General features: G+C 40.0%; 1 protein-coding gene across 1 annotated transcript; it reads right to left on the bottom strand.

Annotated features, from left to right (window-relative positions):
* Positions 1–285: 285 nt before the first annotated feature.
* On the bottom strand, positions 286–12,812 carry CALR (calreticulin). The gene is made up of 9 exons (XM_063294406.1): positions 12,628–12,812; positions 9,580–9,681; positions 8,954–9,157; positions 7,014–7,108; positions 6,555–6,764; positions 6,205–6,318; positions 4,627–4,770; positions 2,213–2,305; positions 286–1,376 (listed from the first exon to the last, which is right to left on the bottom strand). The coding sequence occupies exons 1-9, from the start codon at positions 12,713–12,715 to the stop codon at positions 1,170–1,172; spliced, it is 1,257 nt and encodes a 418-aa protein (XP_063150476.1). The 5' UTR covers positions 12,716–12,812; the 3' UTR covers positions 286–1,169.
* Between the last annotated feature and the right edge of the window lie 12,970 nt (positions 12,813–25,782).

Below are 25,782 nucleotides of genomic sequence, written 5' to 3'. Positions count from 1 at the left end.
GGACTGTATTCAAGGAACATAGAAAATGAACACACTCATTAAATTATTCCTTTTTGAACAAGACTTTGCCTTCATCTTGCCATGCTTTATTTCTCAGAACTCTGAAGGGCAAAGTCACCAATTTCTATTCGCAGAATTCCTTGGCAAGAATTAGCTGTTCTCCAAATATATACTATTGTAAGGATCCAGTATCACCAGGCCTAACAGCTTTGTAGTGCCAAAAGCTTCTTATTAAGGTACAATTCTCATCCAACCCCAAGCAATAAGAGACAACAAAGACCAGCATATGGGCCAGACATTAAGTTTAATTTAATAGAAATTTTCTTCGATCTTTCATACATTCAAGTGTGAACAAGTGGGATGACCCATCTGATATTGTTCTCTACCTCCAGAAGCCCTTCCCACCCTTCCTCCCTGCCTGAAGAGAGATCTTTTACATTTGAACACCCATCCAAATTCCTACCTTAATCTTCCTGCTGGAGCTCTACAAGGCCCCTCCCTGAACAACCCAACACCCAAGGATATAGGCTAAAAGCTAGAATGCAGAATTAAAAATTGAATTTGCTTAGTACACTCAGTGCTTTTGAAGCACCCAATATGTATATTAGGCACAGAAGGACTTGGTTAGTAGTGCCTATTCCCTGACTGGATCAGGATCTCTCAATATCAATACCACTGGCCTTACACATGGTATAATACTGGTTGTCTCAATTTAATGTCTTTGAAATCTGGAGCAAGCAGGTCTACCTGTGCTACCAAGCCCTCCCCCCCACCCCCGATACTCCCCATACTTTCAAAGGATAAAGGCAAACTTGAGGTGGATACAAGAGTTTTGCTTTTGACAGCCATTGAGAAGGGCTAGTAGAGGCAAGTTTTTACTGAAAGTGGCCACAAACAAGAGGGGGGGAGGGTCAATGGTATAATCCCCCTTTCAAAGGGCTGTGTTCCTACAATTAGCCTTCTTCTGATGCAGGTTCTAGTTCCCCCTACACACGTGAATGAGTAATTGATGGTACTTGGGAAGGAGTTAAGACAAACACACCAATAAAAAAGAAAGTTCTTGTGTCTCATAGAGACATTACTGTTATCCCCTCTCCTTAGTTGGGTTCAACTGCATGGTACAAGTCCAGGGCAAGGCTCAGCCAACAAGTATACCCAACAATCCCCAATCACAGCTCATCCTTCAAGGGGCCCTCTGTTTCTTCCTCCTCCTCCTCCTCCTTGTCTTCTTCGTCCTCTTCATCCTCTTCTTCCTCTTCATTATCTTCACCCTCAGGTTCCTCTTCTCCTTCCTCCTCTTTCTTCTTCTTGTCTTCTTCTTCCTGCTTCTTTCGCTGGTCCTCATCCTGCTGCTCTTTCATTTTCTTTTCAGCATCCTAATGAGAATTTCAAAGGAAATCTTTAGGGCTTGCTAAAGAAAGCATCACATTAAACAGGACCAGGCAAGATCTTTTTGATTGAGTGAGAGAGAGAGAGAGAGAGAGAGAGAGATTGGGCAAGGAGAGAAGAACTGGCCCCAAATCACCCAGTGAGCTTCCATGGCTGATGTTGGACTCAAAATTGCATCTCCTAAGTCAAAATTCATCCTGACAATACACAAGAAGTTCTAGACCAGTATTTCCAACCTCTGCAACTTTGAGATGTGTGGAATTCAACTCTCACAATTGCCCAACCAGCATGGCCATTGCTAAGAATTCTAGGAGTTGAAGTCCACACATCTCAAAACTGCCCAGGTTGGAAAACAATGTTTAGACAAATAGACTGGATATCTGACAGAATTTAGAGAAGAATCTAATCGGCTGATGTGGGAAATTGAGGACACAAGCTCAAACTGGTCCATCAAGGCAATCTTTACCAATTTATTTCCCATTCCTTGCCTAATAGATTTCAAACACAGCTCACAAACAGAAAAAATCTTGTAAAAGATTTTAAGTATAATTTGCCAGTAATCACAATGCCAGGTATTTTCTGGAGAAAGGTAATTAAACTTTAATTTCAGCCTTTAAGTATCTCACATGCTCATGTATGCTTTCATAGAAGGAACTGGATTTTGGCCAAAGTCACACCTAAGATAACAGCTTTGTTCACATCCATTTCTGAAGTTCAAAATCTAAACCATGCTCATTCAAGAACAAGATACAGGTATCTAATTTCCAGTGCTTTATAAAAACCAGACATTATATCTTCTTCTCTATGAAGAAAAATTTCCCACCTTAGTAGCACCCCACGTTTCATTGCCAAATTCTTCAGCAAATTTCTCATCATCAGTAATCAAGAAGTTGTCAAAAATTGTGCCAGACTTCACCTGAAACAAAAGAACAGTAAGTGCTAAGCTCCCTAGCTAGGCTTGCCAATGTTTTGACAATTTGTCAAACAAAATGATGGCAAACAACATTACCCAGCATAACATTCATGCCTATTGGTTTCTGACCACAATTCCAAGTGCTTCTCCACTGATCGCAGTAGTAACTTCCAAGTTTATTTGACCAAATGTTGTTGAAATTTATACCTAAATGCAACGTCCCACAGAATTACAATCTAAAATTTTATCTGCTGAAACTGCTGCCTTAAATACAATACCCCAAGCCTACAGAAAAAATAAAATTAGTTACTACTCTGTTGAACTAGTTTGCACCTGCATTCATTGGAAAGAAAGCTCCTTAGCACAGATGCTGCTACACCAGAACAGTCACTATCCCTCATAGATGGAGTATCATAGTTACTAGCAGTAGCACTATTAAGCATTCAGTTGGTGAGGATGGGAAGGATGGCCCTTGAAATATCAATTATTTGGAGCTTTTCATTGGCAGAAAAATCAGGATTGTTATTAGTCACGGTACTGAATAGATATAGGAAAGAATGAATGAACTGAATGCAAACTGACTTTTTTTTTTTTAAATTTTAGAGTTGCTTCTAGATAGCAGTGGATCTTCATTACCTTGGGACTGTTCAGAGCCTTATGCTTTCTTGTACATTTTCCTGCGATTTGAGCAGCCCTGTTTTTATCTCATCTACTGCTCAATGCGTTTTGTTTGAGAATAAAGCTTTACAGTCTCTTTTAAATAAAATTGCCTCTTTGGAGATTCATCCATCTCCCCCACAAAGGGAGAACTGATTTCCATATCACATGCCTCAGAGACAGGGCCACAAGGTTTTGTTTTCTGTCATTTTCTTTTACATGTTGTTGTCAGTCAGGCGCACAAACTACAAACTCTCTCTCTCAAACACGTGTGTGTGTGTGTGTGTGTGGAGTAGGGGGAGCAGGAAGAATGTCAGGACCAGGCAGCCCTTCAGAAGACAGGTGGTAGCAGCAATAACTGCTTACACCAAAGTAGAAGGCAGAACTCAGGTTATAGTCCCAGAGGGTGCTGGGGGTGAGGGGTCTGAAATTCCAGCCTTTTATTCTATGGGCTCAACCCTGCTGCTATCACATTCTGACCATTTTTTAACAAGACTTTTGAGAAGTCAGCCTCAGGCTCACAATTATCAAATTAAGACCCCATTTGAGCACTAATATTACCATCATGCTGCAGCCACAATCTCACCAGTGCTCCAGTTGCAAGGGAAAAAGAAAAGTTTTCCTTGGAAGCCTCAACCACACTGACTGGGTGGCCGAAACCATAAAAACCTATTAATGCATATGCAAAAGCCCTTCCTCTATATACATAAACAACCAACCAAAATGGCTGCAAAAACTGATACTGAAAAAGACCTAATCCCAGCTCTATGAAGTTTGGGAAACAATGTTTACGCAACATTCAAATGTGATCTGATTTACCCACCCTCTTCCATTAAAAAGTAAGCTTGTAACTGAAATCTCTTTTGAACCTGGAAGAAACCAGTGTGTTCTAGAAATTCTGCCAAACCATTCAGGTCTGACATGTTAAAGAAAAAACTTGAAATTTTTGGATGTTACAGATTTCACGCAGAACAAAATCCAGAGATCCCACAGATCCTCCCTCTTCCTTGAGGAGCTTCCAGTACAGTGTATCCAACAGGCTTGCCCCACCCCCATTTAGCCACTGCCAACGTCCTTGACTTCTCCCCCCACTGCTCTGCAAGATGTAAGGTAAAGTAGAAAGGAATATTTATTTCACAAGTACAACTACAAGTAGTCCTTATTTAGCAACCACCTAGTTTAGCAACCGTTCACAATTATTATGAGGGTGATGAAAAAGTAATTTCACAACCAATCCTCACATTCACAACCTTAGCAGGTCTGTAAAGCAAAGGAAAGCTGAAGTGAGATCATAAGCACAGTTGAGGTTTCACTTAGCAACTGCTTTGCTTAATGACCAAGTTGCCAGTCCCAGCTGTGGTCGCTAAACAAGGACTACCTGTATCACAAACTGCCAATTTAGAAATATGTGATTTGCTGTTTTTTTGTACTGATAAAGTTTCAACCATGAACTCTACTTTGTTGTATTTTACATTACATTTTCTTCTCCTTTAGAATACCGTATCTTAAAAGGCTGTAAGCTTCCCAGAATAATATCAGAACTAGAAGGAAAATCAAAATAATTGGTAGTTTTTATGAAGATATCACAAATCTCAATCATCAGGATACTTCAGTCATTTTGCTTTCCTTTTTTAAAAAGGTTTGTTGGAGAACAAGTAAGAACTCACCTGCCACAAGTCCAAACCAATAACACCAAAGTTGTCATAAAAGTACAGATTTGAATCAGGGGTATATTCAGGATTATCTATCTCAGGATGAATCCATTTCCCTTTGTAGTCAGGGTTGTCAACTTGACGAGGTTTCCACTCTCCCTGCAAAACATTCAATGTTTTGAAATGGAAAATTCAGAGTGCACCCATATTCTGTAGCACACAGAGACAGCAATATCCAGCATTTGCTAATGTAAGCATGAAGGAGACCAAACAGCCAGTCCTCTTCAGCTGGTCCACCCCAAATGTCTTACAGATCCAACTAGTTTCCAGTAAGCACTTGGGAAATTTCCAGGGGTCAAAGAGCTACCCAGTGAGTAACCTGAATTCTAAAACACTAACCTGGGCCCATCTGGGTTGTGAGACTGAGGAGTCTCCTGCCTTGTGAGCAATTTGCCAAGCACCTTGAGAACAAAACTGCTCACATTCACACCAAGTGGATACCAGACAGGAAAGGTCTCATGAAATGACATAGGTAATGCTTTGCTGCAAGGTGATGCAGGATCTTTCAATCCTGTGACATCTAAGAAAATGACAGGATTGTCTGCAAAATGAGCTCAGCTACCTTATAATTAGATTCCTGCCCCTCTTGAATAATACAAGCAGCCAGAAAGATCACAACACCAGGGATCCAGCAGGTGGTAAATGCATCTATAGGTAAGGGGTTAATGCCAATTGCCTAAAAAAAGTGGCTGTGGTAGTGGGTCTCTCCTTAAAAAGCCATTCGTAGATCTAGACTTCCTACATTTTATTTATTTATAACATTTATATAGCTGCCCATCTTGTACCAAACTCTGGGCAGCTCACAACCAAGAGATAAAACAACATCTATGTATAATAAAAATATTAAAACCACAAGTATTAAAACCAAAACCTGACACCTGAGACCTTAAAACCAAAACCTGACACCATAGCTAAACTTTCACAAGGAGCCCACAAGAAGTTCATCTCATCAATCTCATCCTATCCCAGCGTCTGGGGGAAAAGCCAGGTCGCAAGTGCTTTTCGGAAGGTTAAAAGGGTGGGGACCTCTGCCGAACGTCAGGGGAAAGAGTGTTCCCTAACTCTTGGCCAGTATTCACCTTGTCATTTCTTGTTAAAGATGCTGAGAAGGTTGTTGGGCTTTATGTGAAGGACTGGACGGAGCAAATGGACTGCCAAGAACATGGTTATTCTCTGCCAGGATCACCTTAGCCTTTGTGAAAACAGGTGAAAACCTTCCTCTGCCACAGGGCTTTTGGAAAGTGAGCTTTATAGAAGATAGATTTTTCAAGATTTTAACATTTATGCTTATCTGATGGTATTGTAAACTACCTACAGTCACATGAGCAGGTGGAATACAAGCAACTGTAACAAATGAGTTTTTATATAATCCACATTTTTTTAAAAGAAAAAAGGAACTTTCTTTTAAAATATACAATTAGTGGACACATTCCCTTCGGTAAAAAGGAGGATTCTCTTTTATAAACGGTCTCTCTTTTAGAAGCCCATTTCCTAGTCACCTACAATGGATGAATTGTTTTAAGCCATTAGTACCTTGTATTCTGGATTCTGGATTACTGGTGGTTCCCACTCCCCATCCATCTCTTCATCCCAGTCCTCAGGTTTCTTGGCATCAGGATCAGGAATATGCTCTGGTTTATCCCAGTCCTGTAATATAGATGGGAAAAAACCCTGCAAATTCTATGTAATTTTTTAACCCTATCCTCCATTGGTCTTCAACAAAATATTCATTTACAGAAACAGTATCCCCATACCTATCCACAAACAACACAATCCATTTTTGTTTCCTCCTGATGTCTCTTCTTTGGTAAAAGAGTTTTTTGGTTCAAGCTGTTCTTGAATGAGATATATATTAATGTTATAAACCATTAGCACCTACTAACCTCTGGTTTCGTATCTTCAGGATCATCTATCTTTGCTCTTTCATCCCAGTCATCTGGTCTCTTTGCATCTGGATCCTTAATTTTCTTGGGTGGCAGAAAATCCCAGTCACCCTCCAAGTTGCCAGACTCCACTTTATTGTTGTCAATCTTAACCTCATAAGTGTTATCAGGTCGAACAATAAGGGTATAAAGATGGCTGAACTCATCATCCTATCAAGGAAGTTTATACCATTAGCAAATTCTTCTCTCTAGCAACCTTTACTATTTGTTTTCCTCCCTGCCCAGAGTTAGTTTCACCAGAGCTCCCATACTACACAGCAATATTTCTGACTTTTCTTCATAGAACTTACCACTTTTGTCATTCTCCTCTGAGCAGATATCATTATGTTGCTAAGTTTCCTAAACATTAAAGTGGCATCATGGAAAGGAATTCCCATCCCCCCCATTCCAAATACTTACTTTACAACGAATGTCTTTATTAATCAGGACGTTTTTGCCTTTGTAGTTGAAGATCACATGTACTTTCTTGGTACCTGGGCCACAGATATCAGGACCTAAATTGGAAACACATACAAATATCCATCTGAGTCTGAATTGAGAGAATCCTATATCACCTGTTAGAAATGCAATTCATTCCACCTGCTCTCCCCTCCAAAACATTTATCAAACTTCATGCATTTAAAACTTAGGGTATGATAGAGCTGACAGCCTAAAATTAAAATGCTGAAAACATTAAATGGGCCCTATTTTCTAAGGCCTAATTGCTATGAGGATGGAAGAAAGAGAAGAGGGAAGTTAGATTTTCTCTTTCTATTGGGGGGGGGGGGATGAACATGAGGCAAAAGGGACATAACAGACCAATATAATGATGACATAAAACTACAAAGATACATGGATTATAGCCTTTACAGCAGTAAATGAGATTTTGTATTACTAACATAATTAATATAAAATACTACAGTTCTAAGCTTATGAATAAAGTAATAATTCTAAGCTGAGTGAAAATTGTGTAAAATATAAAATAGGTAATAAAAATTGAAGAGCTGTATCAAAACCTAATAAATTTAACCAATTTATCTTTAATTTATAAAAAATGTGTAATATTTCCTGGCAAGTTTTATGAACTGTAACACAAAAGGAAGCAACGTTGTATATTGCTAAGGGATTATAATCCATAAATAGCATTTGTAAATATACTTGATGAGCATAAACTCGCACTTAACAGTATTTTATTTATTTGTGCCTTTGAGTCAGTCTTGACTCCTGGTGACTGCCTGGACAAGTCTCCACAGTTTTCTTGGCAAGATTTCACAACTGGTTTGCAATTGCCTTCTTCCTAGAGCTATGAGGGTGATTAACCCAAAGACACCCAGTTATTTCATGCCTAAACCAGGACTAGAACTCAGTCTCTGGGTTTCTGGCCTTGTGCCTTAAACCACTACACAAACTGGCTCTCTTGACAGTATTAGAGAGATTATATTATGCATTTCTATATTATACAGTGGGTACTAAGGAACATGCCCAGCCATCAAAACTTCCCAAGCCCTACAAAACATTCCATATATACATTCTTCTTATACCTCGTCTCTGCAACAGTAGAGAAAGCACAGAAATGCATCCTTTTAAAAGCCCTTCTACACCTTTGAGACTTTCAATTACTTGACGTACACCACCAGCACTACTATGTGTTATCTTCTATTCTCAGGGAACAATAGAGTAAACATGCTTTCAAACTGGCCTGCTGCTCAGTGTCTAGAATTCACTGCCAGAATGAAAGGGTATCCATATCCCAAAATATATCAGTTAACCAGAGAGACCACTAGCAGTGTTACTTGCAAAACAGCTTTAGCTAGCTGTTAGAAACAGCTATCCATAGTCTAGCCTCTAACTTCACCATGCAAAAGTGTGAGATGCACTGAATATTATGAATGGTGCTGTCTAGTGTGAAAGGGGTAATGAGAAAGAATTGAAGCTGGATGAACAGATGTGTCTATTTGTGTATAAGTGGTAGGGTAGCTCTGGTTCCACTCACAAGTTCTATTGATACAGACGTCTTACCTGAAGGGGAATGTGGCATGGGGGAATTCACTACTATACAATCTGTTATCAGGGGAAGAAACTGTCATTCCCTAAGGTGTGTGCTGTTCTAGGAACAGATTTCAGTAACCAGATTAGATTATTCCTCATTACTACACAACATCATGCAAGACTGGCATGATTCCTCACACTGGGTAACAAACATTCCCATGATCACCTGCAGATTCTCACAAGGACATTTAGCCATCTTCAATTTGCTCCATGAGAAGCTCATTGGTTGCTGGTTTTCAAAACACCATCTTACTATTTATCATTAAATGACCAAGCAAACATTTTCCCTCACTTCCCAAGCAGACACCCACCAAACATGATGTTGTATTCAGAATCCCCATGCATGTCTTCTTGCTTCAGGGTTGAAGGGAAGAGTTTTACATAACCACCTCCACAGTCAATATTTTGCTCATGTTTCACTGTGAACTGCACCACCAATGTCTTGTCTTTGTTGCTAAAGGAATCAAAGCTAGCAGAAATGGCATAGAAACGAGCATCTTGGCTTGTCTGAAGTCCTAGTAAGATTAAACACACAGTTAGGTCCTTTGTCCAGAATAGGGGTACTATAACTCATTTTGATATTAATATTCAAGACTGATTATAGACAGTACTTAAGAAAAAGGATTGCAACCATGCTGGTAGATAAGCAATTTGATTTCAAAGCAACAATCAGTTTTCTATATTAAAAATCAAGGTGCACCAAAGAAGCAATCTTAAGTACAAAGCAGTGCACCAAAGATTAATTAGGTAAGCCTGGTAAACATCAACATATTTCCAATTCAAATATTATTCTGCTATGAAGAAGCAAAGACAACATGAAAACTTAAGCAGCTTAAGTCTACTGAAGTCACTGACCAGTTAATAATGCAGAGCATTAAAACCCAGGCCTTAGGTCCACCTGTGACTTATTGAAGATCACTCTATTACGTCATCTTACCTTTGTCCTTCTCTGTATCTCCATAGAATTTGCCAGAAGTAAGTATGAATTTTCCATAGTCTGATTTATGCTTTGATTCTACCCAACGGTTTATCCAAGCATCTAAAAGGAGAACAAAGCAACAACACAATTTGAATCTGAAGTATTATGATTCAAAATACTTTATTATGCTGGAGTACTAACATTCCCCGAAGGTTACAAGGCAAGGCAAACATTTCTTCCTAAACATGTAACCTTGCCATTTTTGCTGTCTTCACAGAGCATGACTTTTGCAACAAGCTTACATTTTTCCCCAGTTAGTTTCTATGTTGTTTTGGAAATACCAAACTACAGGAATACTTTGTTTCTGTATGATTATTAGTAGTGGAAAAAAATTAAAGGGCCACGCTTCTGATTAGTTTTAAATCAGTCAATGCATCTCTTGAAGCAAAGGCAATTACAAATACGTACAGATCCACAGAGGGTCAGATTGATCAGATTCCAAGTTCTTAGCCATGAAACCAAAAACTATTCCTCAAACTTTTGATTTATCGATCTCGCTATTCCTTGATAGGTGAATGCAATTAAGATGACATAAGAGAATAGGTTTAAACAACAGCTAAGCAAATTCTTTCAGACATCAGAAAGAATTTCCTAAAGGTAAAAGCTGCTCAACAGACTGCCTTGGAGATGGTTGTCTCTTTCATTTTAAGTATTTAAACAGAGGCTGAATGGGGGGGGTGCTGTAGTAGTGCTTTCCTGCACTAGGCAGAATTGTACTAGTTGATCTCCTAGGTGCTCCAATCCTTGCTCGGTACAAATATCTGAAAATAGCTAATGCATTCTATATGTTCAACTTTGCAGATTTGAAGAAAGAATTTCAAGGACCTTTTCCTAATCAACTCCGGAGCTTTTTTTGCCAAATTCATTTCCCATTCATGGTGAACATATATGTTCCTGCTAATTATCATAGTATTTCCCCTACAGTATTATTGTATGGTTCTATTTCTGTCTGCTTTCAGTTTGGTTATTTTTAATAATTGTTAAATACATGCATATTACTTACAGAAGATATACTGAATAGAAGATATGCCAAAAAGAAAATCAATGAACATGTAAAGGTTTAGAACTAAACTAGAATTTATTTAGACATCTGGCCTTAATTTATTAAATCCTAACAGCCCGTTTCAGCGAGGCCAGCTATTGGTACATCCGTGTAGTGAAAAACATTCACAGTGGAAGAGCTTTAGTATCATCATCCTATGCATAGGTTTATTTTTCAGTTCCAGTGAGTTCTATGGAGTTTATCTTTTGGAAGCAGGCATATGCTGCAGCTTAATTCATCAAATGGCTTGCATTATTATGTCTTGTTTTTGAAAGATAGTATATTCAGATATTTTTAAAGCAAAGCAATAGATACATGGGAGGCACCCTTCTTACAAAAGCTTTACCTCAAACAACTCCAATTCAAGTTTATTTTGTTCCAGTGCATTGGATTCTGTATCAGAGATGCATCATCACAAACTAATGCTAATAACTGCCAAATATACTATTATGATCCAGTATTACATATTTTAGGTTACATTACAATGCAGGACTACTCAATGTATCTTTTGCATACGAAATTTGTGCTAGCGATGTGTGACAAAAATACTATTAACGTATGAAAACAGCACATTTCAGTAGGTGTGCAAGAGAAAATATAGCAAAGTCTCCCCTGAAACTAAAGCAGAAGCTTACACTTCCCATTCTCAGTACTCAACAATGGGCGGTTTGTGTGTTCTAGAGACATCCCATGGTGATCTATTTAGTCCATGTTCTATGTCCCCATGGCCCCTTCTGATTATAGTTTAATTATCAACTCCCTAATGCATCCCTGATCTAGACTAGACACAACAAGATGTCACATCTACTGCTAAGTTGTCCTCCTTGATGAATTTTCATAATTTGATAACACTCCCCCAAAAGGATTTTTAAGAACTACAATCCAATTGATTCCCTCTTAAGGTATTTCTTTCTGTCTAAAATGGCTGTGAAGTGATCACTTCATCCTTCCCCAGAATTGCTACTTTAATATACAACTTTTCTTACATAATCTATTCAGGGTAGACATTTAGATCTCTTCTCTTATTCCCAATCTATCAGTTAAGCCACTGGGCTCAAACAGGAAAACATGAAGTCTACAATGTTGTAATCTCTGTCCAACCTACTTCATAGCGTCGATAGGGTTATAAAGTAAGAAGATAAACCTCATATACACGGCCTTGAGCTTCCAAAGAAAACCTGGGAAATATGTGCAGTAAGTGAACATAATCTCCATCCATTTGCACCACTGTATACCAGTTCTTGGTTCCTGATTCAGATTTTTTTAATGCGTTCACAAGTTAGAACCCTGAGCCACCAATGAGTACCTTCCCTCTTTAACGTCATTTGACACTCCAGTCCCCTCTTCCTTCCTTCAACCCAACGAGGAGCCTCTGCTTTGAATCTTGTCTCCTTCACAAAATCCCACAAACCAGCCTGTTCCCCGCCTGCACCTGATGAGCTGCAATATGAGACTGCTGTTAATCTACCCATCAAGGTAGATCACGGATATATTAATCTGCGGACTGTTAAGACCCGCTAAAAATTATGCTGTTGCATTAATGTCTCGTCCTCGAGAACCTGATGGAATAGCAGGACTTCCCGAGCCAAAAAATACGGACCATCTAAAATGGCCGGGAATGGGTGGGTGGTGGGTGCGTTCAAGCGAAGGCGAGAAAGAGAAACCAATAGTCCTTCCAACACGCAGCCATCTCCCTTCACTCTGGCGGCACTCCCTACTGCCATCCGATCTCTGCCCCCACTCCCCCTCCGGGCCCCCAGTATCTTGCTCAGATTAGAAACCCAAGCGTGGCCGGGGTTTATTCTCTCTGAAATCAGTGCTCTAAACGATCAGTGCTCTAAAAACAAGCCGACCGGCCAATCCCCACCAGATTCTCTCCATCTGCACGTCGCTAGACTCCTCTCCCCCATCTTAGAAGCACCGCACCTCCACCCCGCAAAAGTCAAGGCTGGACGGCCTCTCACCTCCATCCCCGAACTCCTCCCTGAAGTACTGGGTAGGCCCAGCCGACACCAGAGCCAGCAGAGAACAGAAGGCTAGAAAGGGATTCATTTTTCCCCGGTGGCGAGAGGCGCCTGGCCCTTTAAGAAGCACGACCTTCACCGAGCCACCTGACAGCACGATCCGAACAACTGCAGCCGGCTAGGTACTTTCGCCACGCTTTTATACCGCACTTAGTGGAACGCCTGCCCTCGCCGTGTTCTGATTGCGCGTGCTGATCCGGACGGGTATTGCCATTGGCCCGGCGACAGTACGGCGGGTTGGACTGCACCTCCGAACGTTGGCGTCCCAGATGTCTGCTTCTTATTGGATACTGGACCTGGCCAATGAGGCACGACCACGCGTTCGGGGGGACACCTCCTCCCTCCGCCGTGGGTGCGTCACCGTTTCTTTTGCACAACTCCATGTGAGGCTAGGAACTTTTAAAGGGCCAGGTCGGGAAACCTTCCTCGCACCCCCTGTATAGTAGTCCTATTCCATCCTGGTCAGGTAGCATGTACAATCTGCAATCGAACAAAGTCAGTTCCAGCTTTGCAAGCAGTTACACGAAGAATTACCTTTGCTTTCCATTTGATCAAGTCCTGGGTTGATTTAGCCTGGCACATCCAAACCCAATTGTTGTTAGTGGCTCAACAAAATCTCCAGTCAAATGGATTCTGCCAGTTGTCTTTAATGGGGAGCTACCAGGGTCCAGAGGTTGTCCTCAACATTTTGCTGCCTTGGACAGAATAGCAAATAGTATCCCTCCACAAGTTATCCAAGGCTGTCCAGGTTGTTTTAGCCCCTGAAACAGAAACCACATAAACACCTCTCCAGGAAGTAATAAAGACATCTATAATAATTGGTTCTAATTTCACACACTGTAGCACCTAATGGCAAAGCTGGCTTTGTAGAAGCTGCCTGCAGAACAGGTGCTCTTGCGAAATACATTACCAACGAAACTTTTATGTTGTAGCTGATACTGAAATAGCTGATAAAAAGAATCTGAGAAGAATACAGTACTGAAATTTCACAGTGCATTTATTTAAAACATTTTCAGAAAGACATTTTTCAAAAGCTATTTTTAGTGGTGACAGGAAGGGGTGGGTGTAATTGTGCTTGGATGAAATTTAGGCTGGACTGTCTACTTTTGCTTAAATACTTGCAAGTCAGATAGATGATTAGATAGATAGATAGATAGATAGATAGATAGATAGATAGATATAGACAGACAGACAGACAGACAAGCCAGCTATGTTGCTAAAGTATTGAGCCACCAGTTCTCACCTGTTACCAGGACCCTTTAAAATGAAAAACCTCCTTGAATAAAACTAAGAATTTCATTAGGGTTAGGATTGGCTAAGAAATTAATACATAATGGGGTTGCACAGGTCAAGTGAGGAGCAAAGCCCAGAGAAAGTTGGAGAGCACTCCTGCCTTGCCAAGAAATTGCAACCCCAAGAACCCCTTGGTTAAGCTATTGCCTTTCTATTTGCAAGCTTCCCTAATGCATCTGGTTGGCCACTATACTAAACTAGATGGGTGCATGAACGAGATGGACACTGGACTAGTTGGACACACGTCCAGAAGGCTTTTCTTATGTTCTTACAAGATAACAGCCAGATAACAGATTTGAGGCTTTGCGCATGCACAGTGGCCACTGCACCACTAAGTGATGGTATCTTCATCTACCTTCTAGCCACTGCAGACCAAACCAAGGGATCTCCACCAGGAACTGAGCATTCCAAACAAAGGAAGAACCAGTGATCAAACTAGTTGTTTTCAAACCAATGACCAATTGAATTTGTAATATTTCATTAACACATTACTGAAACTGATTTAGAAAAAAACTACATTTTAACAGATTTTCTGCATTCTTCCATGAAGCCAAGAATATAGCATATACCTCTTATTTCACTTTCAGACCATCCAGTAGCTGAAGCATTCCAGGTGATGGGCAAGTCAATAAAAACATAAATGTAAAATAATAAAACAGCTAATAATAAAACTAGGCATTATGTCATTTGCTGGAGTAAATTCAATGTTATGAATGCTCTCTCTTGAGAATTGTGTTTGGCACTCAGTATGACCCTAACATTAGTGCCATGTGAGCAAGTTCAGGAAGGACATTCCTGAATGTCCTTCTGTTTTGTGGCCATCTACCTTGCCTTTTCTACATACCCAAAGTAATTTGGACAACAATCTGGACAGGTAAATGCGAAAAAAGTAGTCCTTCAGATAACCTATCCCAAAGCTGTTGAATATTCCAACTCTTTAAACTGGCAGTAGTGGCAGGCAGATGTTCAGTAGGTGAGGCTTTCATTAAAAACCAGCATCCTCAACTGTTAAAAAAGGCACAGAGCTCCCAATGCAAAGTGGGGCAGTAGAAATAATGAGCGCTTTATCAGAAGAATCTCTCTGCTGTTAACTGTAAGTTTTGCAAAATCATGAGTTGGAGCATCTGTAATTAACTTCCAAGCTTCCAAAGCAAATCTAGGCATTCTGGAACTGCAAATGTGCTGAAACTGAGTTACTAAGCCCTGCTCACAGTCATAGTAAATTTCCCTCTCAAGTTTTAGCTCTCTCAGCAGTGATCAGAGCAACTGATGTGTGGGTACTGTTAGTGAGCCAAGTGAAAACCTGGGCAGAACAAATTGGTATTGAAATTACTCTCGTAATGCAATTGCTCTATCCTACCTCTATGCCAACAGAACTGTCATATTATTTGGTGCATGCCAAGTCTTGGGGAAAAGGGGGAAAAGTTCATACAAGCAGATCTTTCAAAAGGGACACAAAGACACTTGCCCCCAGAATCCCTGGAAATAGCACCAGAGTCTACACCAGCCATGGAGTGAGCTGACACTCTCTCAGTCTATAGCATGAGACACGTTCTTTCTGGGACAAGCCGTGGATTACTGTACATATCACCACTGAGGCTCCGATTCATTGGCCTTCCGTAGCACTGCCAAATCCAAGCATAGATTCAGATCTTCGACCCTCATAACTACTGGTTCCTGTTAGGGGGCTGATCCTGCCACAGGCATGATGTCAGCAAATGATGCAGCCCTTCTTTAGGTGTACAGAGGAAGTTAAGGACAGAGATGGTTGGATTTCCCTGGTTTTGTTTCCCACCCTTCCCTCCAAACATCATCAGTGAGCAGAAAACCCTCCTCTACCAATCGTTCTTCTGAATGGGAGCTGGGGAGGAGGCAAGTTTTGATAGATGGCTACATTATCTGTCAAAACTTGCTCTGGTTTTGTGCACGTGTTTTGTTTAGGTGCCTTCAAAGGGAGTCTAATTATCAACTGAGAATCAGACTTGTTTTGAACATAGGCACAGCACTATTCCAGAAGGGTATTAAACCAGTGTTCAAAAGTAACCAGACCAGCTGACAAATGTGAAGAGGGTTGTCTTGTGAAGTGACCAATTCCCCCTCTCCTGCTTCACTGCCCAGTCCCTCCCACTGCTGCTAGTTAGCTGCTGTTCTCCAGACTCCCCTCCTGCCCAAAGCAAAACGGCCTGGGGGAGGCATGCCCACCCCAGTCTAAAGTGGCCAGTAGGAGGCGGGACTATCCCAGCCCCCAAGAGTGTCACGCTGGGAGAACAGACAGTGAAGGGTACCAGATTGTCCCCACAATAGTAGCCACATTTCCAAGAATTTTGGTTATATCAAACTGGTTAAAGCACTGTAGATCCAGCTAGAGTATTCAGAGAGTTCTGAAGTGGAAACCATTAAAACTGTCTCTCCTGGTTCTCTTTTCCTGACAAACACTTCAGTTGTGCAACATTTCTAAAAAGGCAGAATACTCCACTTTACATGAGAACATCTAGCTCACCTTTGGTGTCACATGCGATGAAAATGGGCTGTATTTTTCTGCAAAGAGTGTTAAATTGCCTATAATGCAGAACAAGTATGACCTACAGTGAAATAATACACTACCAGAAATTAGAAGGAACAAACAGGAAGGAAAAGTCAGCAAGGCCATGATTTCTAAGAAATAATGATGCAGGCTCTAGGAGTCATGAATGCAATTGTTATCATCTGAAGAGATGCTCTGAAAGACAGTTCCATTTCCCAGTATGGAACAGACAACTCAAGTGGAACCATAATATTACCGTGTGGATGAAAACCCCATCTGTAGCATAAATTATTCCACTACAGTATACTCCATTATGGAGACAGGCAGCAGCCAGCCAAAGGACTTATAGAGCCCTCAAGGACTTTCTGACTTTTAGCCCAACCAACCGTCCCAAGAAGCTCTCCACTGTCTTAGGAGTTCTGCCACCCTACAACCTCTGTACCCTAGATTTCTTCAGAATCAGCAGCACAGATTTTGACACCCATTTCCCATTGTGTACTCAACCACTCATTCAGGAAGGCAGATGTTAAAGCCCCTTCCATGTTTGACCTCTACAGAGAATGTGAAGCCTTCAGCCTTGCTATATAGTATGCCTTTACATACTATACAGAGAACAAGGCAAGCAGATACTATCTCTCTCCTATTTGTTTCAAAGGCAATTCTACACATTGGAGCTACAAAAATCCAGAAATTTATTTAATGGCAGCACTCTCTGCTGCCATCTAGTAGTCCTCTGGATTTTTGCAGCCCAACTATAATTGCTCTAACGTATGATGTGAAAGCAACAAGAAAGCAGTACAGTTAGGTCTGCTTTCCTTCTCCTGCCTCTCTCAATTAACATCTCCCTGTCTAGATTGACATCATATCCTCTTTGGAATGGGGATCTGCTCTTTTTGCTTATGTTAGTCTACAAAATATCATGTATTTGTGTAGTAATAACCTACAGAAATCAATAAAGGATAATGTGGCTATCAGCAGGGATATGAAGATGAACTATATTCATTGAGGATGACTGAGTATATCTGGAAAGCTATTCCCCTTCATTAATGACCCGCACATAATATAAACAGAAGTCCAGATCCAAAAGACAGAAAACTACTCCTTACAATTCCCGTCTCTTTGTTCATTCCTGCCAAAAAACAGCAGGAGTCCTCCACAGCCTCTTCTCTCAATGAGAGATTTATACCATCTCTCAGCTGCAAAAATCTATATGTCCACCAGATGGCAGTGAAAGAAATACAGAAATTTCTGGCTCTTAGCTGCCATCTACTGGCTGTCCTAATTTTTTTAGCCCACATTTGGTAGCTGTCATAGACACAACCAGTAGTACTTGTCAATCTTAAGGCCAAAATATAGGCCCTACAGTATGTCTCTACAAATGTTCAGATAAGAACCTTTTGAAATGATTTCTCAAATCATGGAGATTTTATATTATGTGGTGGTTATTTTTATTTTTCTCCACAACAACCTTGCAAGGAAGATAAGATGGTTACCAGGAGACAGACTACCAGCACTAATCCAGATTGGTGTAAAGTGTAAGGAAGGTGACCTTGACAGAAATATACAAGAACTGATATCTAGGCAAAGGGGGCTGAAACATTTTATATGCCCTGGAAGACAAGATAATATTCAGAAGCAGCTCAGGCAGATGCCTCTCTGATTCACTGGGGCATAAAAAGGTGGAAGAGGTATAGTGCAGTCAGACTTGCAAGATTCTGTTATTATAGCCAATCTCAATAAAAGTAGTTTTAGCTTTCCTGTGGAATTAATTTTCTGGTCTGGTCTACCCAGTGGGGCTGACAATTGGGTTCACGTTGATTAAATGTTCTCTAATAGAAGATTCTCAGTGAGTCGGTGAACCTAATCCAAGTAAATATGTAAGGACAGCCTCCTTAAGTTATGCAACATATTTTAAAATGTTTCAAGCCAGTACAGTTCACAAAGATTCAGAATGAATTTTACAGCTCCTGGTTCAGATAAATTACTAAAGCTTGTGACATTTCTCTGTGACCTGATAAAGATTTTATGAAAATTCTCTCTATTTATTGAAAGTTATTTGTATGCTGCGTACTTTTAAAAAGTCAAGGCAACGTACAATTCTACAACAATAAAAGCATCAATAAAACAAGTAGCTCATCCCACAGATCACCCTGTCCACTACTCAGAGTTCATAGGTGCAGAAGAATTGTGATTTTGTAAGGTGTCACTCCTGTTATCTCATGTGATTGCCCATCTGCATCCAACTCTGCATGAATATGAAAAATTTTATGTGCAAAATGTGTAGTGAAAAAGGTCATAGCAGTCTGCTCTTCAAAGGTAAGAACAGACCACAGAACAACAGACTGGTTTAAGATTGGGAAAGGAGTATGGCAGGGTTGTATACTCTCACCCTACCTATTCAACTTGTACGCAGAACACATCATGCGACGTGCTGGGCTTGAAGAATCCAAGGCTGGGGTTAAAATCGCTGGAAAAAATATTAACAATCTCAGATATGCAGATGATACCACTTTGATGGCTGAAAGCGAAGAGGAACTGAGGAGCCTTATGATGAAGGTGAAAGAAGAAAGTGCAAAAGCTGGCTTGCAGCTAAACCTCAAAAAAACCAAGATTATGGCAACCAGCTTGATTGATAACTGGCAAATAGAGGGAGAAAATGTAGAAGCAGTGAAAGACTTTGTATTTCTAGGTGTGAAGATTACTGCAGATGCTGACTGCAGTCAGGAAATCAGAAGACGCTTAATCCTTGGGAGAAGAGCAATGACAAATCTCGATAAAATAGTTAAGAGCAGAGACATCACACTGACAACAAAGGTCCGCATAGTTAGAGCAATGGTGTTCCCCGTAGTAACATATGGCTGCGAGAGCTGGACCATAAGGAAGGCTGAGAGAAGGAAGATTGATGCTTTTGAACTGTGGTGTTGGAGGAAAATTCTGAGAGTGCCTTGGACTGCAAGAAGATCAAACCAGTCCATCCTCCAGGAAATAAAGCCAGACTGCTCACTTGAGGGAATGATATTGAAGGCAAAACTGAAGTACTTTGGCCACATAATAAGAAGACAGGACACCGTGGAGAAGATGCTGATGCTAGGGAAAGTGGAAGGCAAAAGGAAGAGGGGCTGACCAAGGGCAAGATGGATGGATGACATTCTAGAGGTGACGGACTCATCCTTGGGGGAGCTGGGGGTGGCGACGACCAACAGGAAGCTCTGGTGTGGGCCAATCGATGAAGTCATGAAGAGTCAGAAGTGACTGAACAAATAAACAACAAAGGAGGGACCCATAAAATGAAGGAAAGTACAGATAATCTGATAAACAGTTCTTCCATGGATGGTTGAAAGGTCTTAAATGTGATGTCATGGTGATTGGCCCAAATGAAAGTGTAAATTTTGCTTATTTTTGAAAGGGAGATGCATTGTCTTCCTCATATTCCACACAAGGCAGAGGCTGGAGTCAATTCATCCATAAGTAATTACCATTTGAGGTAATTACAACCTAACTCCTCAAGACTCACACTTTCTCTATTTCTCTCTTTCTTTTAATAGTTTAAGACTTCCCCTTTTAGTCATACTTGGTTATGTTATAAAATACAAAAAGAGTATGGATTTGTAACACAGACCTTGAGGACAATCAGCCCAAAAACTGTTAAGCCACGAAAACCAAAATTGAAGATGTGATTAGGCAACAGGATATGGCAGTTCTTCAAGCACTTGTCCTCTTGGTTTTGTATGCCTTTAAAAAAAGTGAGACATGGGATGGAAATAACAGAAAGTATTTGTAATATTCTGATTCCAATCCACATTTACTATTGCTGTTATCAACAGTTATAATCTGATAAGCATAAATATAATAGAAGGTGATTGTATTTACCTCTTCCAGGAGAGAAGCTGTTATTTGGTTTGCTAGCAAGAGCTAAAGAGGTGAAAATAAACTCATTTGAGTTTACTGTATATGAAAGTGGTATGAACAATATTCCTACCGTGGTATTGTGTTGTGCAATATTAGCACAGGCAGAATTTTATTAATTTTTATTGAAGAAATTTTTTACAGAGTAAAAACAATACAAATTTAAAGACAAAAAAGAAAAGTAAGTAAGAAATAAAAGAGAAAAGACAGGGGAAAAAAAGATATAAAACAGCAGCTTCCAGTCTTCTTTGCAGTTTTCTTTACAGCAGTTATAAATGCATCTATAGTTTATCCCTCTCTCTATAGTTATATTGTGGCTCCCTTCTTTCCATATTCTACCCTTTCTAATCGTCAAACCCATAAATCACAAGTTTATTTTTTTCCATTTTCAGTAAAAAGTCCATAAAAGCTTTACAGTCACTAACAAATATAGTTGTCTTTTCCCTAATCAAACAAGTCAATTTTGTCATCTCTGCAAATTCTGTCATCTTCACCAACCATTCCTCCACTGTGGGTATTTCAGAGTCTTTCCATCTTTGTGCATATAATAATCTCACTGTAGTTACCATGTACAAAAACAAACTTCTATAGGTCATTAGTCCCAGCAAAAAAAAATTCTGGTTTCAGGTTAATATTAATCTTTAAAATTGTTTTTATCACTGTGGTTTTGAACTCAATCTTTTTTAGCTTTTTTACTAGTCCACCAAGCATGATAAAATTACCCTTCACATTTTTTATTTATTTTCTATCCTGCCTTTATTATTTTTCTAAATAACTCAAGGCGGCGAACATACCTAATACTCCTTCCTTTCCATGTTTCCCGCATAAATTTGAAGTATCTTTATACATTCTAGAAAGCTTTTCTGGTGTCATATACCAACACTACATCAATTTATTAAAAATTCTCTTTTAAATTGTAACATAATGTGAATTTCAGTCCTTTCAGCCACATATTTTCCCACTGATCCATCTATATATTACAACCAAAGTTCTTAGCCTATTTTAAGCACGGGCAGAATTCCTTTTCCTATTGCTATCATTTTAGGAAGGTAAATTATGGTAACCTGAAAAGTCTGTTAGGGAAATTTATATTGCCCAAATTGGAATCTTGCCTTTAAGTTACACCAGGAAAATTATTTATGAAAGCTGAGAGCTATTTGTCTAGAACCACTCTAAGAAGGCAACATCTACTCTGGCTTCTCCAACCATTTTTCTTGGCTCCAAGAGATATATTTTTCAACCATTTGGGGTACGTTAACAGAATTTGGAAATTGGTATTACAGCAAAGTTGCTGGAAATAAAAACTTATACCCTGATAGGATGGAAATCCTTGTAACTAAATCAAATGGCTTATATTCAGTAACAGTGAAAGTGTACCCTTCAATTGTGAACAGGAAATGAGAGTTGCCAATTAGCTCACCCTCTGCCTTTATAATAGGGGCATGATATGAAGAAATTGGGCAAAGTTTCTCATGGCCTCCCAACTGCTGTTAAACAGATAGCTAAAAAACCAACTGATGTGAAGTAGTTGTTTTGAACACTTTGATTACAAGGACTCTGTCAGGATTTGCATATAGTACTTAGCAATATAGGTTGCTTGTTTCTGGCTTAACAGTTGTATGAACAATGCTTTATGGTTTAGCATGTACAAATCTAGCCAGCTGTGGCTATTCAATAAATGATGGTTAAACAAACTATGGTTTAGCACAATATGCAATCCTGGGTACTTCCAAGTGGAGAATTTCTCTCAAACAAAAAGCATTACATAATTATCCTCCTTTTTCTGCTTAACAGATTTTATTTTATGTTATTGGTGAAAAGAAAAAATGACAACTGTTGTTGATCTCTGGGACCCGCTAAGGCAGTGTTTCTCAACCTCAGCAACTTTAAGCTGTGTGGACTTCAACTCCCAGAATTCTGCAGCCAGCAGGTCTGGCTGGGGAATTCTGGGAGTTGAAGTCCACACAGCTTAAAGTTGCTGAGGTTGAGAAACACTGCACTAAGGGTCCTGAAAAACAGAAATGTGATTGCACAGTAAATGCAGTCCTTGCCTGGAAACACACATTGTATTTAGTCTTCATCTAGAACTAGTAAAAGCTTTATTACATATAGCTCAAAAAGTTTGAAATCGGGATCTCCTCTACTTTGTACATTAAAAAGCAGCAATACGGGCCCTAAATTAGATTGGATTCTGAAATGCTGAGTAAAGGTTAATTATTTTTCCCTCTAAGGCATTTTCCCCATTAAAGTTCCTTCCCAACTGTTTTCCTTCAAGGTGGAAAAACAAGATACCAATTTTCCAACTCCCTCTGATAAAGAACATCTGAACTTCATTTGAACAAAAACAATTTTAGAATACCATAATGAGGGAGATCCTCATTATGAATCTCTTCTGTCATGTCAGTTTCTTTTTTTGGAGCACTTTTGAAAAAGTTTATAAACCATGATCCATACCATGATTCATATGGTATAAATCTAGCTAAACATGATTTATTCAGTAAACCATACTTAGTGCAATGTATGAAGGATTTTCAGCACATTTTTTAAAAATCACATAATCTAGAAATCTGATTTCCAGTCATAGCTCAATCGTTTGCCCCAGGAGTTGCTCTGGTCCACACTCAGGTTTTAGAAAATAAATAATGATGCAGTGATTTTGACAGGCTTTTAATGTTTGCATTAGTAGTATTTAGCTTTCATATTGTGCTTTTAATCTTTTGTTAGTCATCCTAAGTGCACATCTGAACATAAAGGTTGGATATAAATTGAATAATTTATTATTTATTCAATTTATAATTTAACTAAGCCAAGATTTATAAACCATGACTTACTGAATAAGCCATCTTCTGCTAGGTTTATACATGGGTTAAGCCATAAACCAGCTTACCAAGCACAGTGGCTAGGTTCACTGTGTCTCTGATGGAGTTTGCAAAATAAATATACAGATTCCAAAAATCTAGGTGTCAAGAAGTCCAGGTAACAGAAGGAACCAAATCTGATTTGTGCACATACTGAGTGTGTTTAGGCCAAAGCATAACAGGAACTTTTCCAGCCATTTTTCTATTTCATCTTGATTCCAGATAAACTGTATTTAAATGTAAACTTACATTTTGCTTTCTACTGTGATTCTGTTCTCCCACATACAGGCTCCTGAGCTTGTTGTTCCCAATTCTTTTTACAGTCAGTCACAGAGCAGGATGAGTTTCTATATTCCTCCTCATCAGATGTTCCCAGATTATGAAGTTATGCCTTCTGAGTCTCTTCTTTTTTGCTCTTGGGAGAAATCATTCAATTGCACTTTGATATGGGGTTTAATTTATGGTTAACTCTCTTTTCTGGCCTTTGGACACCAATGCTGAGGAAGGTGCAGCCTCAAAACAGGACCATACCAGTCACAGCACCTTTGTTGCTGATGGATCTATGTTAATACAAAAGGTGAAATGTGGACTGCAAAGGAACTTCCTCATCCCCATGCATCCCCATGCATAGTGGCTTTGACCTCAACAGGCCACCTATGTCTGCTTTTTTAATTCACACATTAAAAAAAACAGGAAGTGACCATTTACCACAAAGCTTTCTAGATAGTATGAGAAAGGGAGAAGTGTCAAAATGGTAAGTGTGCCATAGCAGTTAACCAACTCAGTCTAAATGTTTTTAGACTCCCTGTGTTTCCTGAAAACATCAAATATACAGAGAGAAAGCAGTTACAAAACTATTATCAGCAACTATTACAGGTAGCCCTCGACTTACGACCATTTGTTCAGTGACTGTTCAAATGTATGATGGCACTGAATGAATGGTGGTTACAACCAATCCTTGGAGTTCTGGCTGTCTCAGCCCTCCCTGTGGTCACGTGATGGTGATCTGGATGCTTGGCAACCCATTTGCACTTATAACCAGTTACCAAGTACCCTGCCATCACATGATCGCCATTTGAAACCTTCCATGCCAGCATCCCCAAAAAGTCAAACGGGAAGTTGGCAGGGAAGATCGCAAATCGCTGGGGTAAATCTCCCCCACCCACACACCCTCTTTCAGCCCCTCTGCGCTTGCTCCACACCAGCCACTCACACACCCCCATGCACTCTTCCCGACCTGCACCGCACCTTCTGGTTTCTAGCCTGATGCCTTAACCACTACACCAGATTGGCTCTCTCTCTATAGATTACTTACTAAAAAATAATCCTGTATAGGTCACATAAAATATACCCATTAAAATCCTATCAGTCACCTTCATACAATACTTATTAAGTTTCTCACATGGTAAAAAATGATATAAATCACCTTATTCGCAAAGCACAATACCTGTAGCTATCTCCACTGCCCCATGTAATATAACGCAATGGAGTTATATTCATGCTATCAGTAAAGCGTAATCAGCTAGAATGTTTAGGATTTTGCATTCTCTGGTTCTGACCATTTGCCAATATAAAATTCTAAACAGCAACCCTGATTTGAAGCATGGATTTAATCATCATCTAGCTGGTTTTGTGCACCCTCCATCCACAGTTCCACATCTATCCAATGTGACATTATTTCAGCTGAGAAACTGGCCCTTTAAATTATACCAGCAGGTTATATGCATCTCTAATAGGAATAAGCAATGAATTTGGGTTGATGGGAACATTTAGAATTTTGAGAACATGTTCTATTACCAATACCCAGGGACTTATTCACCACATTTCTGCCATTGGAGATGTTGCTGATGACAAAATACCCATTCAACAAAGGGTAAAGTTGCTTCTCATCATCTGCTCTAGCTCTGCATTATCCCAGATGTAATGAGCAGTAGGAATAACCTTGAGGAACAGTCAGATAAAAGAAATTTGTCTCCAAGGTAGAAATGTAATTTAAGAAAGCATCTCACACTTGACCCTCCCTAGTTCTCATGAAGGGAGGGAGGAAAGCATATCCAGACTTGCAAGTTTCTTTGATTTTCTAGTCTGGTCTAACTCAAAGGGCTGACAGCAGCAGAGTAGAGTGTCAGGCTCTGCCTGCTAACCAGTAAAGACACAGACGCTAGCGTAGGCTTAGGTTCTGGCTTTATTGAGAAAACAGAGTGCATGCCTTTAAAAAGCTGAGAGTGAGGGGAGCGCGCCAGGACGGGATTTAAATAGCCCGCGCCGGTCAGCGCTCCACCCCACCTTATTCCAGGTGCATCCCACGAGTCCCACCGGTTTCGTCCTTGTCAGGTGAGAGGTCGTTCAGCCCCCCTGTGCCCCGGGCATCGCCTCGATCGCCTTCCTGAACGGTAATGATTCATTGCCGGGCGATCAGGCTCTTAATCCCTTTTGACAGCTTGGGCGCGCCTCTCCTGTTGTCTTGTCAATTATCTTTTGGCAACTTTGTATCTTTGTCTTCCGCACCACTGG

The sequence above is a fragment of the Candoia aspera genome, chromosome 2 (assembly GCF_035149785.1).
Source record: "Candoia aspera isolate rCanAsp1 chromosome 2, rCanAsp1.hap2, whole genome shotgun sequence".
In the NCBI taxonomy this organism is placed as follows: Eukaryota; Metazoa; Chordata; class Lepidosauria; order Squamata; family Boidae; genus Candoia; species Candoia aspera.
This window is presented reverse-complemented; position numbering and strand designations above follow the sequence as displayed.